At 41.5% G+C, this 14,704-nt stretch overlaps 1 protein-coding gene across 8 annotated transcripts in view; it reads right to left on the bottom strand.

Moving 5' to 3' along the window:
• Nucleotides 1-14,704, bottom strand: part of inpp4b (inositol polyphosphate-4-phosphatase type II B) — a 173,685-nt gene that overhangs the window by 88,688 nt on the left and 70,293 nt on the right. For 6 of the 8 annotated variants that reach the window (XM_035636274.2, XM_035636275.2, XM_047333645.1 and 3 more), the window contains 2 exons: nt 8,713-8,831; nt 3,469-3,585 (listed from right to left, as the gene is read on the bottom strand). In XM_035636274.2, the coding sequence (XP_035492167.2) occupies nt 3,469-3,585; nt 8,713-8,831 (236 nt within the window). Of the gene's footprint in view, nt 1-3,468; nt 3,586-5,971; nt 6,126-7,720; nt 7,873-8,712; nt 8,832-14,704 lie in introns of those variants that run through there. The other 2 variants (XM_035636278.2, XM_035636277.2) reach the window with 2 other exon arrangements.

Raw genomic sequence — 14,704 nt, 5'->3', positions numbered from 1 at the left:
ATCTCATCCCCTCTTATTTCCACTGCAAAACTCCTATGGTGAAAAAGTCGGCATATCAAAAAAGAAAAAAAGCCTAAGTTTCTCTTAACTGTACATATTTATGTCTAGTGATTACCATGTGCAGCATATACTTTTCCATTGTAGGGAATCAGCTTGTGGCAAAAACCTCTTACCGAAGCCGAGAGTGATATACAATGCATTAGACAGCTGATTTGAGAAACATACCGATGCAAAAAACACAGCAAATTGCTGGCTGATGCTTGCTAACCCTCAAAAAAAAAAAAAAAACATGAAACAAAAAATAACATGAAATGAGTGAGCCTTGGCTGAGTGATTCCCGATCTGCCACTTAAGTGGATGGGGGCTGACGCATTGTGCCAGCTCATGTTCAGGGTCACGCCAGTGTCACTTAAAGACTCTCTAATGAGACACAGACAAGCACACTGTGCCCAGTCGAGCGGAGACGGAAATCCAAAAGAGTCAACCACAGCACGAGAGCACTGGTGCAAGAAAAAACAAAACAGAATAAAAGGAGAGACAGATCTTCAAGGATTCCAAAGGGTCTTACGGGGAGAAAGGATGATGGAGATTGGTGCTTGTTTTCTTTTAATGGTCACAGAAAGTTGTGATGCAGCTCATCATTCAAAATGTCTTCCTCTGAGGGCAGCGCGGGACGTAGAAATGGGTGAAGAAGAGTTTGAAAGGATCAACAGAACCTGTCCTGTAAGTCTGTTGGTTCAGCCTTAAGCTCTAAAAGCTGAGCTTGAGTGAAATATTGTATTGTACATCAGTGATATTCTTGACAGACTGACAGGAGCTGCTGAGAAAATTCACTCTCAGAGAACGTGTGAGGTAGAGAATGTGAGACAGACCCACGAATGCCAAAGGAGTTAATAAAATACCTCATATCCAGTGCCTGTACAGAAATGTTCCATTGTGTAGGATTTAAGGGAATCTATCGGCAGAAGATGGAGTATAAATATTTATAATTGTGAGTATAATCACCTGAAACTAAGAATTTTTTTTTTGTTACTTTTTTAAAAATCGACATCGGCAGTGGATCCTCTTCCACAGAGTCCACCATGTTGCAGCACCAGGTTTCTACAGTAGCCTGGAACGGACAAACCAAACATAGACACTAGAGAGGGCTGTTGGCGTTGCAACGTTTACCTGAAGGCTACAGTGAATTCTCCTACACACTTGGAAGGTGAGGTCTCAGTTGACTGTATATTAGTTAAATCCAACAATAAATCCTTCAAAATCAACCTTTAAATTACCCTTGGACAGCACCAATCAAGGAAACGTGATTCCTACAAACTTGAATCTAAGAGGTAAACACGTTACTGGGCATCAGTAAAATATCTTTATCTACAGGCATCCAGTTTGCCTGGCTATATGTTCAATTTTGTAAAAACATCTGATGGGAGCACACTGAAGTACATCAGAAATACTCAAGGAAGTGGATGGAGAGGTTTTTAACATTGTTCACATCTGATGTGATGTTCAATATGAATTTTCAGTACATACTCTACCTTGGAATAAATCACTGTTCCCTATCAAAGCAAATTTCTTCTGGGATGATGTTTACGGCTGAATTCTAAGAGGGAAATGATTGTTTACATAGGTTAATGTCATTATAGTGCACATACTGTACCTAAAAATGCAAATAAATGGTGAGCTACATGATGAACATGCAAATATTTTAACACCTTTTTGACAGTGTAAAATCAACTGTACTTTGCAGAGCAGATTTTTTCAGTTCATCAGACTCCAACAATACAACTGTCATCAATGTCACCTAACCAACTTTGCAAATTCAGTGAACAAAGGTATCCTGGCACAGCATGACAGGATCTGGGTAGAAGCTGCAGCAGGATGAATACATTACTGCTGGACGGATTATCAGCGGGTGGAGTTTGTATTAGCCGTGAGAATCAGCTCCCCTCTTTGATTTTATTACCAGGAAACAGACATGGAGGCTCCATTTCTCTGAGGAGTGCACTGTCTGCAGGAGGTGCAGAGTTTCATGGCACAATTACTGCATATACTGTCCCAATTCTCAAAAAACGGCACCCCAAATATGCATGTAGGACCAAATGAATTACCCATTTCTGTTCAGTCGATTTCAGTTAATCTCCCCTTCATATCGGCACTGACATCAATGAGAATATTGTTTCAATTATCCAGAGGATCTGGTATTTGCAGCAGATTCAAGAACAAATGTCCGGAGGATTGACGGAGCTCAAGACACGATCTGAGGATGCTCCCTCTGTTCCAACGGATTTCACTGCATAACCAAGGAATGTATGCAGACTGGTGTTTAGAGGGAGAAGTACCTATTTTAGTAAAGCTTGGTCTGAGATCGTAATATGATACAATTTTAAAAAAAATCCTATAATACTTATCTTTGTGGGAATGTTTGAGAGCATGCCATGATATACTTCTTTAAAGAAATAACATGAAGCATATCTTTTCTGAACATTAAACTTGAGTTGAAAACTGACTTACAATAACTGGGAGATCACCAAAGATTAAAACAAACATAAGATGAACCTGATGCACCAAACAGATGGAAAATGTGGATGAATGATTCCCATTTTCAAAAATTTGAATCTAAACATTTCCTTAATAGGTTCAAATTTCATTTTAAATGGTGAACGTGGTGATGAGGACTAAATGTTGTGTACACTTAGCTCTGCAAATAGGAATGACAGCTAAATAATCTTTATTTGTCTGGTACTTGACTGATTTAATGGGTGACGTCACGGTGGGCAGCCAGTTGCATGTACTACATGTTCAGTGGGTGGTTTGATAAATTTCTCACATGGCTTTTGGTATTTCGCTTGTGACAGTTTTATTACGTGTACAGTAACAAACAGTTGTTCGAAACTCGTCACCTCAAGTGACATCGAGCCTCCTATAAAGTCTGTTTTAAAATCTAAATCAGAAGGCCTGGCCCAATTCAGGATTCTACGTCTGGTTTTCTTTCCCCATTCCCACTGATGTTCTGGGTGCGTTTCCCGGGGGGATCACTGCCAAAGGATGGGCTGCCATGCTCAGATGCTCATCAAAGGCTACACACCCTTTCCTTCAAAAAATGAAGGCGAAGGTCTTCTTCTGAGGCTGAATCAAATGACTGATTACCACGCCAGTGCCATAATACACTGCCTGCTTTATTTAAGCACAACTTTTTGCACCTCCAAAGCTGTGGGTGAATTTAAACATAACGACATTGTGCAGTGGATTTCTCACAGCTTTTCCTGTTCGTCCCCTGTAAAGTTTAAAGCTCAGTGCTACACAACCAAAATTGGAAAGATGACTGCTTCACACTGGCTTTGAACACATTCTTATCATCGTCGTTCTGTCTCACATGCTGGATTTTCAACATGCAAAACATACAACAAATGCACGCACGCACACACACACGCACACACACACACACACAAAGGACAACAACTATTTACTCACTGATTCCTGGCTCTTGTCCTTTGCATCATACACAGTTAGCTTGACTAGTGTCTCTGGGCTAGCAGGATACTCTGACGGGAAGGTCACCCCTGTCAGAAATAGTGGGTCTTTGTTCGCCTGTCAAAAAGAGGGACAACACAGAAGATGGGTGAGATACTGCATGGGTGTTGGTATGTGCACGTGTGATTGTGTGGATCCCTTCATACACATAGTTTCTGCAACACACATGCTCATGAAAATCGCAGGGAGCCAAAGGGAGAAAAGGAGGGGAGAGGGCTCGAGGGTGTAAATGAGCCAGCAGCTGGGCTCAGTCTGCCATACTCCTCCTTCCAGCAACCCCCCCCCCCCCACTCCCCCTTCCCATTGCCTCTCCTGCTGCTTCTCCTGGGAGGAGAAGATAGAGCTCTTCCTGGTGGGTCTACCTGGAGCTCTGGTATAACTACAGTCTCCCAACTGAGACCGCAGGCCAGGAGCAACAAATGTTGACAGGTAAACTAACACAGCAGCGCTGTGGCAATGGGATTAAACCAGCATCAGCAGCCAGTGTTGGGGTTTCAAACATACCACAGGGCTGCATAACAATAACTAATATTCACTCACAAGCTCCCTGAAATCACAATACCCGGGTATCACCTTTAATTCCCAAGCCTTTTGAAATTCCATGTCATATTTTTTCAATGGAAATCTTGAGAGAGCACTTGTAAAATGTTCACCGTAAAAAGGGTGTTCTCTCTTAACACCTGTGCACTTTGTCCTGCTTTGGAGGAATTTTCAACAAAGATGAGCACAAATGTCCCATGTTTCAAGTATATTCTGAGAACAATGTTCTTGAAACACAGGAGATGGTTGTTGTTGTTGTAAGAATCTTGGTTTAAGAGACTTATGCTTCTCTGCAAAGCAATGAAGAAACAGCATCACTTGGAGATTTGATAAGATTTGCAAAGATTTTAAGGGTAGTTGGACATGTGTTGTGTCATTCTGGAGGCAATTCTCTCATCTCTCAAGATCATTGTTTCCTTTGAATTTATTCTGGTATGAGCAATAGGCCTATAATTGGAGGATTTTTTTTAAATGTAAAGATTCTACAGTACAATAAATTGTAATTTCAATGAATACGAATCTTATTTTGCCAGAAGCTGAGGGGCTTTCCTGGGAATTTACCCCATTTGTCGTCTATTTGTACCACCTCAAAGCACTTTGCTCGTGTGTTTACACTGGGGGCTTCCTCTTCCTCCGCTCTGCTCTGATGGGCGTCTCAAGAACGCAAACCTTTGGGATTGTTTGGGGACAGACTGGGGAGGGGTAATGAGACTGGTAATGAGACTTGAGTTAAAAAAAAAAAGAAAAGAGAAAAAGAAGAAATCAAAAAAAGAAAGATTATGGATAACAAATCAGTTCCTTGATATATTTCTATATGACACATATTTTCCCAATATTGATCTATGTATAACAAATGTCGGCAAAAACACAATTAAAAGTGCTGCTTTTAATGATTTTAGATCATATCATTAACACACAATGTCTCTGAAATGTGATGAATGATAATACTTGGAAACAGTGCTGTTATATGCACATCACATGTTGATGCAAGGCTCCAGACATCAGGCATCAGCACAGTGGACACAGACTCCAAACAACACAATTATTTGGCATTAGACAACAGACGTTTCGATACCAGTTCAATCTTTGTCACGGAAAAGTGTTTAAAAATGAATACTGTGATGAATCCCAAGTGCTAATAAACCTCCACAATGGTTGATAACTGCCAAAAAAAGCCCAAAACACGGCATTATTCTGGTTTTCATAACGGCAAATACAGATTACTTGCCTAACCATCTTCACTGCTGCTCACGAAAGAATGAAACACCAGCTCACCCTTGCCCTTGGCTACAATAAGGGCTGCTTGAGCACTGAGAGCCCACGCATGAAGAACAGCAGTGAACTTACACACAAAAAGACAGAATTATCTGTTTGACTGGACACATACATATGGAGGGAACACATGGACCGACCACCTAACTGTGCCACTGATCCTTCGGGAATCTTCCATGCGCTAACAGAGCGGAAATAAAAAACTAGTCCACTGCCTCTTGTTTCAGGCATTCTTCACATGGTAATGCCCGTCTTGATGCCCAGTCCCATGAAGCTCTGTGGTTTGTGTACCCCAACATCCTAAACACACAGTCCTATTCAGCACGGCAGGTACGAACACAGTGGACCCTCTAGATCTCAGGGTTAATCTGTATATATATATATATATCAGTACTGTACACTGACAAAAAGACAGGCAGGGCCATTATACTCATGTGCAGGTACACACACACACACACACACACACACACACACACACACACACACACACACACACACACACACACACACACACACACACACACACACACACACACACACACACACACACACACACACACACACACACACACACACAAAACCCCTTGCGCCTCTCTCACAGGCACACTGAATAGGCCTCATTCAGACTTACCAGCATTTTTGGCAGCCTCAGCTGTGGCCGGATTTTCGTAGTGCTACTGATGGGCTGAGACGAGCTAAAGTGGTAAGCCCGTCTCCATTTACACAGAGAAGTGAGCAAATCTGTCCAACAAGTGGTCAACATATGCTACGGGAGACAGCAGCCCCTCCCTTCCCTTGTCTTTTCGGCTTGCAAACCTCCATGGAATGGCCGATTTAGGCCATTAGAGGGTGTGTGATTGTGTGTGTTTGAGTATGATTGGGGGGGGGGGATTCAGACTTGAGATTCCCTACACCAGAGTTTTTTTCTCCTTCCCTTGACCACTCATAATTGCACACGCAGACTAGACTTTTTGGATTTGCTCCAGGCAGGGGGGGGGGGGGGGGCTTGGCTTGACTAGCATGACATCAAAGGCCGTTTTATCCCCTGGCTCCGGATGACGTCAAATCCCCTCAAGTACCCACCACTCCTGGACCCACTGCCCATGTTGGAAGAATGGGATTTTCCCTGCACAGACACATTATGGTTTGGCAGTAAATGCCCCTCTTTCCATCCCGTGTTTCTTGTCTCTTGTGTCATGTTAAACATATCGAGAAAGCCTGCACGTGTGGAAAACAAGGCATTTGCAATTTTCAAAGAAAAAACAGAACACATATCTCTTTACCAAACACTCAATAAGAGACACCAAATAGCATTTGTTTATATTTGTCAGCTCCAAATACAATCTGTCTAAGATGTTTCCTATTCCTCTTTAAAAAGAATTACCGGCTTTAGATTCTCTACTTAAGTTGTCGCTGGTTCTTTCTGTTTTACCAACACTAGATCAAGATACAGTACCCACACCGAAACAAGCTCTTTCTCTGTGGAGATAAAAAAGGATCTGCCTACAGTGGAAATATGGCACTGCATCACAGTTCCATTGCACAGTGTATTAACATTACTGAGAGTGAACTACGCACTCATATTAACAGTCTTATTTGGGAAATTAGTTTTAAAACACTGCTCAAGAGTTGGTAAGTCCAGATCCAACATGAGTAAATGCCAACCAGCTCTTTTTCTCTGACTACTGTCTTGTAATTCATATGTCAGACCAGCGAGGGGCTTTGAAGCAGCTGGCAGGTTCCATCATTTATCTTCTAAATTCAAATCTTATAACATATACCATGGATAATGATAATACGGCTATCACATGAGCAGGGCTAATACTCAAGGGTTCATGCAGCCAAGACTCCTTCAAGCCAAGAATCAGAGTCCAGCGAAGCTGGCAGCAGCTGTTGAGGGCAGGCATCCCGGGAATGTGACAAACCGGAGAAACACAAGTGGCAGTCGGGCCGTCTTCAAATTCATACTTGACACAGTGAGGCCGGCCGGCACGCACAAATACACAAACACTCAAACACAGGTCCTCCTTTGGCCACACAGGTTAATGGACATCGGCCGTTCTTCATGTTGTGTATGATTGGGAAACCCTACTGGACACCAGTGTCCTGACATGTGACCTTTGTTATTCCTAACAGGAAACAAACATGTCTGTCAGGAGTATCTCAAAGTAACACTGGACTTATGATAATGCTGTGCTGCCTCTCAGTCAAAATAACATTAGTGATCTAACTCTATAATGGGACACAGGAGAGGTGAGACTAATAAAATAGATACATGTCACAGAAAGCTCTTAAGCAGAGAGATCTTAAAACACTATTCATCATAAGATAGCAAACCTCTCTTTTCAAACGGACTTGGTAAATCAGAATGTGCACATACCCTGTTTTTGCGAAGTCGAAAGCAGTCCATATCCTCAGATCCTACTCCACATCCTGAACATTACAGCCATGAAATCAAAACTCCAGCAGCACTCAGAGTGTCTACAGAGCAGGCTGAGCCCAGCATACAGTATCCTACCACATCCTGTGTTTCCACTCTCTCTCTCTCTCTCTCTCTCTCTCTCCCTGAAACACACATACACACTCTGCTATTCCCTTAAAAGTGAGCGAAGGGAAAAAGCAGTTGAAATGCAGTCTTTGAAAGGAACAGTTATGCTAATTCAGCTTTACTGGATTAGCGGGAAAAATAAAAGTGTCTCCTTTGTATGCATCAGGAAACTCTGGCCTCGTACGAGGAAAGAGAGAAAAAAAAGTGTGCGTGTGCATGCAGCACGTGTGTGTAAGTGGGTGTTCCACAGTGTGGCAGGGGGCAGTTGTTGCCACCAAGAAACACTTGTGTGTCTGTTGCCTTTGCAATAGCACTGCGACAGACATTGGAGGTAATGAAGGAAGCATTTAAGGAGGTCAAAAAACACAAAACACTCTCACTGTACAGTAAGGTAGACTTATTTTTAAACCCACAAACACACTGCCCATGCTGAGAGATGAGGCCGACTGAAAGCCACGCACGCGCGCACACACACACACACACACACACACACACACACACACACACACACACACACACACACACACACACACACACACACACACACACACACACACACACACACACACACACACACACACACACACACAAACACGCACACGTCTGGACCCAACTTCCACAGGAAATAAAAGGTTAACACTCAGTGTTTGTTTCAGTTCATTGAGTCCAATGGGGGGAAATAAAAGTTGAGGGAAAAGAAGGGCAGACAGAGATGGAGAGAGAACACCTACCAAGACAAAGCAAACAAACAAACATCGAAGGTCAGAGTGCCACAGGGAGAGGATGGTGCTTGTGTGACGGTGTGTTTGTGTGGGTCGCCTTACCTCCACTATCTCTGTGCAGGCCTGAGTGACGAGGTGCTGCGTGTGAGGATCTATGACAGCCACCTGGACCAAAGCATTGGGCTTCCTGTCTCTGCCTGAGGCCACCAGATCATTACAGGCTACAGAAAAGACAAGAGGAGAGCAGGGAAGAGGAGTGCACAACAATCAGGATGAGAAGGCGAGCAAGGATTTTACAATTGCCATAAATCATACGACACTGTGCCACAAATGAAGAACATGGCAATGCATGATGAAAAATATTTGAGATGAGAAAGAAAAAAAACGTTAAGGAAGAGGTTTTGTAAAATATCTCCCGTCACACTAGAAATCACATGCTAGAGCGCTAAAGACCTGCATCACCACGAAGGAAGAGGAGCTAAATCTACGGTCCTCACTCTCTAAAAACAGCACAATAAAAGATGGAGGATATAAATAACATTTACATACGCCGAGATATAAAATTGTTGCCTCAGCAGTTGATTAAAATACCAGCTAGGCAAAGGGAACTCCCTCTGGCAGAGAGACAGCAGCTTTATTAGGACTTTAATTTCTGACAACAAACAAAGCTAGTCACTCAGCTTTGCTGGCTTCCATTGGATGGGAAGAATATGCATCCCACAATTCCTTCATAGAAAACCTGGCGCTTTGTGGTTACGAATGGAAACTCCCCGTGAAAAGATTACACTCGCTGATACCATCACACCTCAGCTGATGCATCTATCCTCGATAAGCAAGACTGTACCAAGACATCCTTGTTATCTCTTTGTGTAAGTCAGACATACTGATGGAAGTTACACTTCTGACCATGGGTGCTAAATCAACAAAACAGATGTGTGTTCCCCTTGGGCAGAGGAGCGTGCTTGTTTCTGTGGTTACAGTTTTTCTAAACATTAAATAAAAGTTTAAGCTCTTTTCACGAGTGCTTCACAGGGACATCTATAACAACATGCAGCCTGATAACCAGTAAATTACACCATAAGTCACTGATTTTATGTATTAATGGACCTTTGTATACACTCAACAAATTTGTATTCAGCAACCTTTTGGGATCCTGTCCAATAGCGATATTTTATCTACCCAGTTCAATTCCGGCATGTAAACAGCAATTGATCTGCTTGTAAATCTTAGTCACTTTCACACGCTACTTCCAAAAAGGAAAAAAGAAAGTCTGGATAACATTACTCAGTGGGGGAAATTCAATTAAAAAACAGCAAAGGCATAGGATTGTTTTTTTTGTTGTGTTCCATCTTCATTGGCCTAGACTTTTGTTGTTTAAGCAACTGAACAGCAAGTGGAGATGAAAGAGGTTCAATCAGGAGGCTTTTGAAAAGGAAGAGATGCTGGAATGTTGATTGCACTGTCATGGTGACTGTCCTTGACTTTTATAAGAACAGCAACACAAATAAAGCTGTGATTTACTGAGCATTTTCCACACACTTGCCTGCAAAAAAAAGCAACAAAAGAAAAATGTTAACATACAAAGTTAAAAACTATTCTCTAATCTGTGACTTCATCCCCCCCCCCTCAGCATATTTGATCTGAAATTGTAAGTGTTCACCAATTACAGCAGATAAATATGTATTTGAAGTTTAACTAGTGGTGTAGAATAATAAATGGAAGGGTTTCTAAATCACAAAATGTATGTATACACAGAGTTTTAAATTGTTTACAACAAAGCCCAGGGAACGGAGAAGCGCTTCACAGGACTGACAGCTCCAAGTCGACCTAGAACTGCAACTCAAGTTCTTAGAAAACATTGAAACCACTCCGCTCGGCTAAGATGTGGTATTGACATTGGAGAGTAAGTGGTCTTATTGGAATTTAGGAAGGCAACAAGCACGAAATGGCTTCATACATAGATGTTGTTATAGAGCGCTGGAGGTCCATGAGCTACACTCTTCTGCACAGAGACTTCAGATGTACTGGGAATCTGCTGGAGCCACTAATGCTCCTACTGCTATGGGGACTTCACCTCCCACATCTGTTCCAGTAGTTGTTTCAGGCCCTGGTACTTGATCTTCTCGTTCACTTTCTTCCTGGTGTCACTGCCACATCTAATACTAGTGGCCTCTTCTGAATCTTCAATCACAGCTATTTCTGGTCAGTTAGCCAGTCTGGAACTTGAAGGCTCACAGGATCTTAGCTCAATTGCTCTAAATCACGTTTTGAACAGATCTGACATCTACAGTACATTGGTTTTCCAACTAAACCAAAGGAGGTATTGTAAGAATAAATAAAACATGCATTAAGTTGGCACGCAGTACGAATTACTGTTTGTGGGTTGCTATGTATTTACTGTACATAGATTTTGATTGCTGGGTTAGCTAAGCTGCCATAAAACCACTGATAATCTGAGCATTTATTTAGATGGCCGATGTCTGCATGTTCTGTTGAGGCCGCAGAACAGTGCGAGTGTGGTCACATGCGTCAATGAGCAATGGGACAACAAATATCCTATATCCCATATGTTTATGAAATATGCACAGCCAAAAAAACCCTCAAACTTCACAGGGTAATCTGCAATGCAGGTGTGTTTAGATACATATTTTACTTGAGCGGACAGCAAGAAAAAAAAAATAAGATTCAGTTTTGACAGCACAGTCTTAATAAGGACTACAGTTAGCCACAACATGTAAAGCACAATTTAAATCAAAACAAGCTCACTACGGTAATGGATTTATTGACAGCAGTCATGCAGGAAATCGGGTCACAGAGCAGCTCTAAATTTTCGTTTGTCTAAAAGGCAAATTATTGACTGTTCAGGCAATTAATTAGACATTGTGACCCCCATTTTTAAAAATAAATTAGGGAGACCTATTTGAGTTAGGCCCCAGAGGAGTTTGTGTGCAGTTAAAAGTCATGAAAAAAGGTTTACATACACTAATTCATATTAATTCATGCTAACGGCATATATGTGCATGTAATAAAAAAATAGACAGCAAATACAAAAATATTTAAGTGCTGTATGCAATGAAAAGCATACAGTATACAGTAACTGCTTAACTCCAGAAAGGTTGCAATAGAGGCTTATCCTTTTTTTCCTTTCAGTCCACTTTATCATGTCTTCATTTAACCTATCCGAGTTGTTGCTCTTCCTCTCTCTAAATTACACTAGCTCTCTATTGTTAACACAATTCAAAAATGATTTTCCGTTTCTGTTATGCAGCAATCAAATTCACACATGACCTAGGAATAATGCAGAAACTGCCTAGTTAATTCCAAGCAGTCTGGTGACTGAAAATGGGACATGGTGCCCAACCAAGCTTCACCGGACTGGTTCACTTACAGGGATAGGACACTGACTAACCCTCTAAGGTCAGAGATATAATGATGCTGGGAGAATTTGGCAGGAAAGGGTAAGAGGAAAGAGTCCTTTGGAGAGACATTTAGAGTTCAAGGAAGGAAGCATGAGTGAGAGGGGTGATAAAGAGAGAGTGACATGGAGAAGGAGCAAAAAACTATGGCCTATTTAAGTGCAAGATTCAAATAATGGATTTAACTGCTGGAAATCAGATTTAAAAAATTGAGTCAGGTAAGACTTGATTTTTTTTCGGTGTCATAAATTTAAAAGTGGCACAGCCATGAGAAAGATGCAATATAGTTAGGGAAGGATAACTGGTCATATCATTGCAGCTAATTGTTTCGCAACATTGGATGGGGTGAGAGATGCAGAGCCAATTTTTGTGTTGATACTGTGATGGATAGATTTATGGACTATTAAGAGATTTATAGGGTTCAGACATAGAGATGATTAGTCAAAGGTGGCGTTACTTCATGCCAGTTGCCATGTCGGAAAAACAAGCTGAGATCTGTGCCCAGGCTGTAGGGGTCATCTGGCAGGATGACATGTATAGTTGGGTACTATCTGCGTAGCAGTAATATGAGAAGCCAATTAGGGGACAATCAAACCCGAAGGGTGCTATATATCACAGTGAGGAGAGACCCCAGCACTGAGCCTTGAGGTATCCCATTGAAGAGTTGATCGGATAAGTATGTTTGTTCTTGCCATGTCACATTGGAGGAACACCTAGTGAGGTAGGATTCAAACCAATAATGTGCTTCGCCTGAGATGCCCGTGTCAAAGATTATGGATAGCTGATGGCATGGTTCATTGTGTCAAACGCTGATGATGGGTCCAGTAAGATAACAACTAAGGACTAAGCCGTTGCCCTACCAGCCCGTAGGGCTACTATCACAGATAAGAGAGCGATTTCAGTGGAGTGGTGGCTCTTAAAGCCCGGCTGATTTGGATCGAGGAGAGAGTTCTGCAAGAGGAATTCTGAAAGCGGTTTGAAAACTGCCCTTTTGAAAGCCTTAGATAAGAATGGAAGAAACAAGACCAGCCGATAGTTCTTAATATGAGCAGGGAGAAAAGTAGTCTCTGAGTGGTTCATATAATTGATTACCGATGGATGACCACCACCTGCTATGAAAAGAAGAAAGACTAAGAGATCAGGTTAGAGTTTTGTGTCTGGTGGAGGTAATGGTGGACTGAGAAATGTTTTGAATGTGTTGTCTATGATACAGCTGTTTTTGTTATTGTAAAAAGCAGTTTTTGATGCTGGGGTACAAGGAAGATAGGACTGACTGATTAAGCCTGGGATCAGTTACGCCATTTGCTCTTAGCAGTTCTGAGATCAGCATGCAGCTTTCAGATGGATGGTAAGAGTGAGTGGATTTGGTGGATAACTGACAGAGCAGAGAAATTCAGTGGTAGTGTAAAATGAAGTAATTTATCATGTGATGATAGAAAAACATCTAACCTTTCTTATTTTTGTATTCTTATTTAAACTAATTTTGTTGTTCCATAAATGAGTATTTTACATCATTTTGAAACAGTGCTTTGCATTCTCCTACATGGAATTAATGCTGGAAGGATAACACCTGGTGTAGAGTGAATGTGGTAATGGCAAAAAAAAATGTCATGGTGAATGGTAAATTACAACCACGGAGACATTTACCTGAGCGTTGACATTTAACAACCTGGCAGTCCAAAGAGGCATATTTGTTCAGAGACGCCAGTTGAATGAATTTCCAAGTTAGAGATTAAGAAGCCAGCCTAACCCCTCCTTTAACCTGAACACATAGGTGTGTGCAATGTGAATAGAGCATAGCTGAGGTGGCAGAGTTTTTCAGTTTGATTCAAGTCTCAGCTAGAACTATTAGTTCAAGGGATTGCTGGTTAGCAAAGGCAGGAATGAAATCAGCTTTGTTAACTGAAGACTGGCATTTCCAGAGCCCAACAGAGAGGAGGGCAAATGTGAGTGAGGACTGTTGCAATGACTGGAGGTTGGGTAAAAATTTATTTGACAATGAGGTGACAATTTCACTCAAGGTTTTCTACTATAGTAAACTATGGCTGATTCCTAAATTACCATAACAATTGAGCAATTGGAGTAATAATATCTGCCCATCCTTTGAGGCTAAAATTACTATGCTGTATTTATTTTGTTTGATTGGAATACGCTGAGCTCTTTCAAGATGAATTTGCTGGAAATGAGTTTTAATGCAGTGGGCCTCTGTGACCCAACAATGAATCTAAATTCCATTTAATAGAGAGGGGAGCCCTGGGAATTGCCACAGGACACAAATATATGATCATCTCAAGAACAAGATTATTCATCATGATAATTATTTCAACGCTTCAATTCATTTGACAACGTTATTTGCATGTGTCGCCATTTGGCACACCTGTTTGCCAGTTTGTCTGGGGGAAAATTAGGGAAAATAAGGGCTGTTGTTTTGAGATAAGTATGTCCTTCACCCACTGCACAGTGCTGCTTATCACTCATGTAATGTATAAGGTATTGACAAGCGTATGATGTTTAATCAGTAGAACACTTTAATACAATGTGTGTAATTTGCTTTTCTTGTTTTTTTATGCGAATGGAGCACCACAATCTTAAACAAATTGTGTATAATTCAAAGAACATTTGTAAAGCTGCCATTCACAAGACATATGCATACAAAAAGTGCAAAAATTCATAGGGGA

Source organism: Scophthalmus maximus, chromosome 8 (assembly GCF_022379125.1).
Source record: "Scophthalmus maximus strain ysfricsl-2021 chromosome 8, ASM2237912v1, whole genome shotgun sequence".
Lineage (NCBI taxonomy): Eukaryota > Metazoa > Chordata > Actinopteri > Pleuronectiformes > Scophthalmidae > Scophthalmus > Scophthalmus maximus.
The sequence above is the reverse complement of the archived record's forward strand: the minus strand, read 5'-3'. Positions and strand labels throughout refer to the sequence as shown.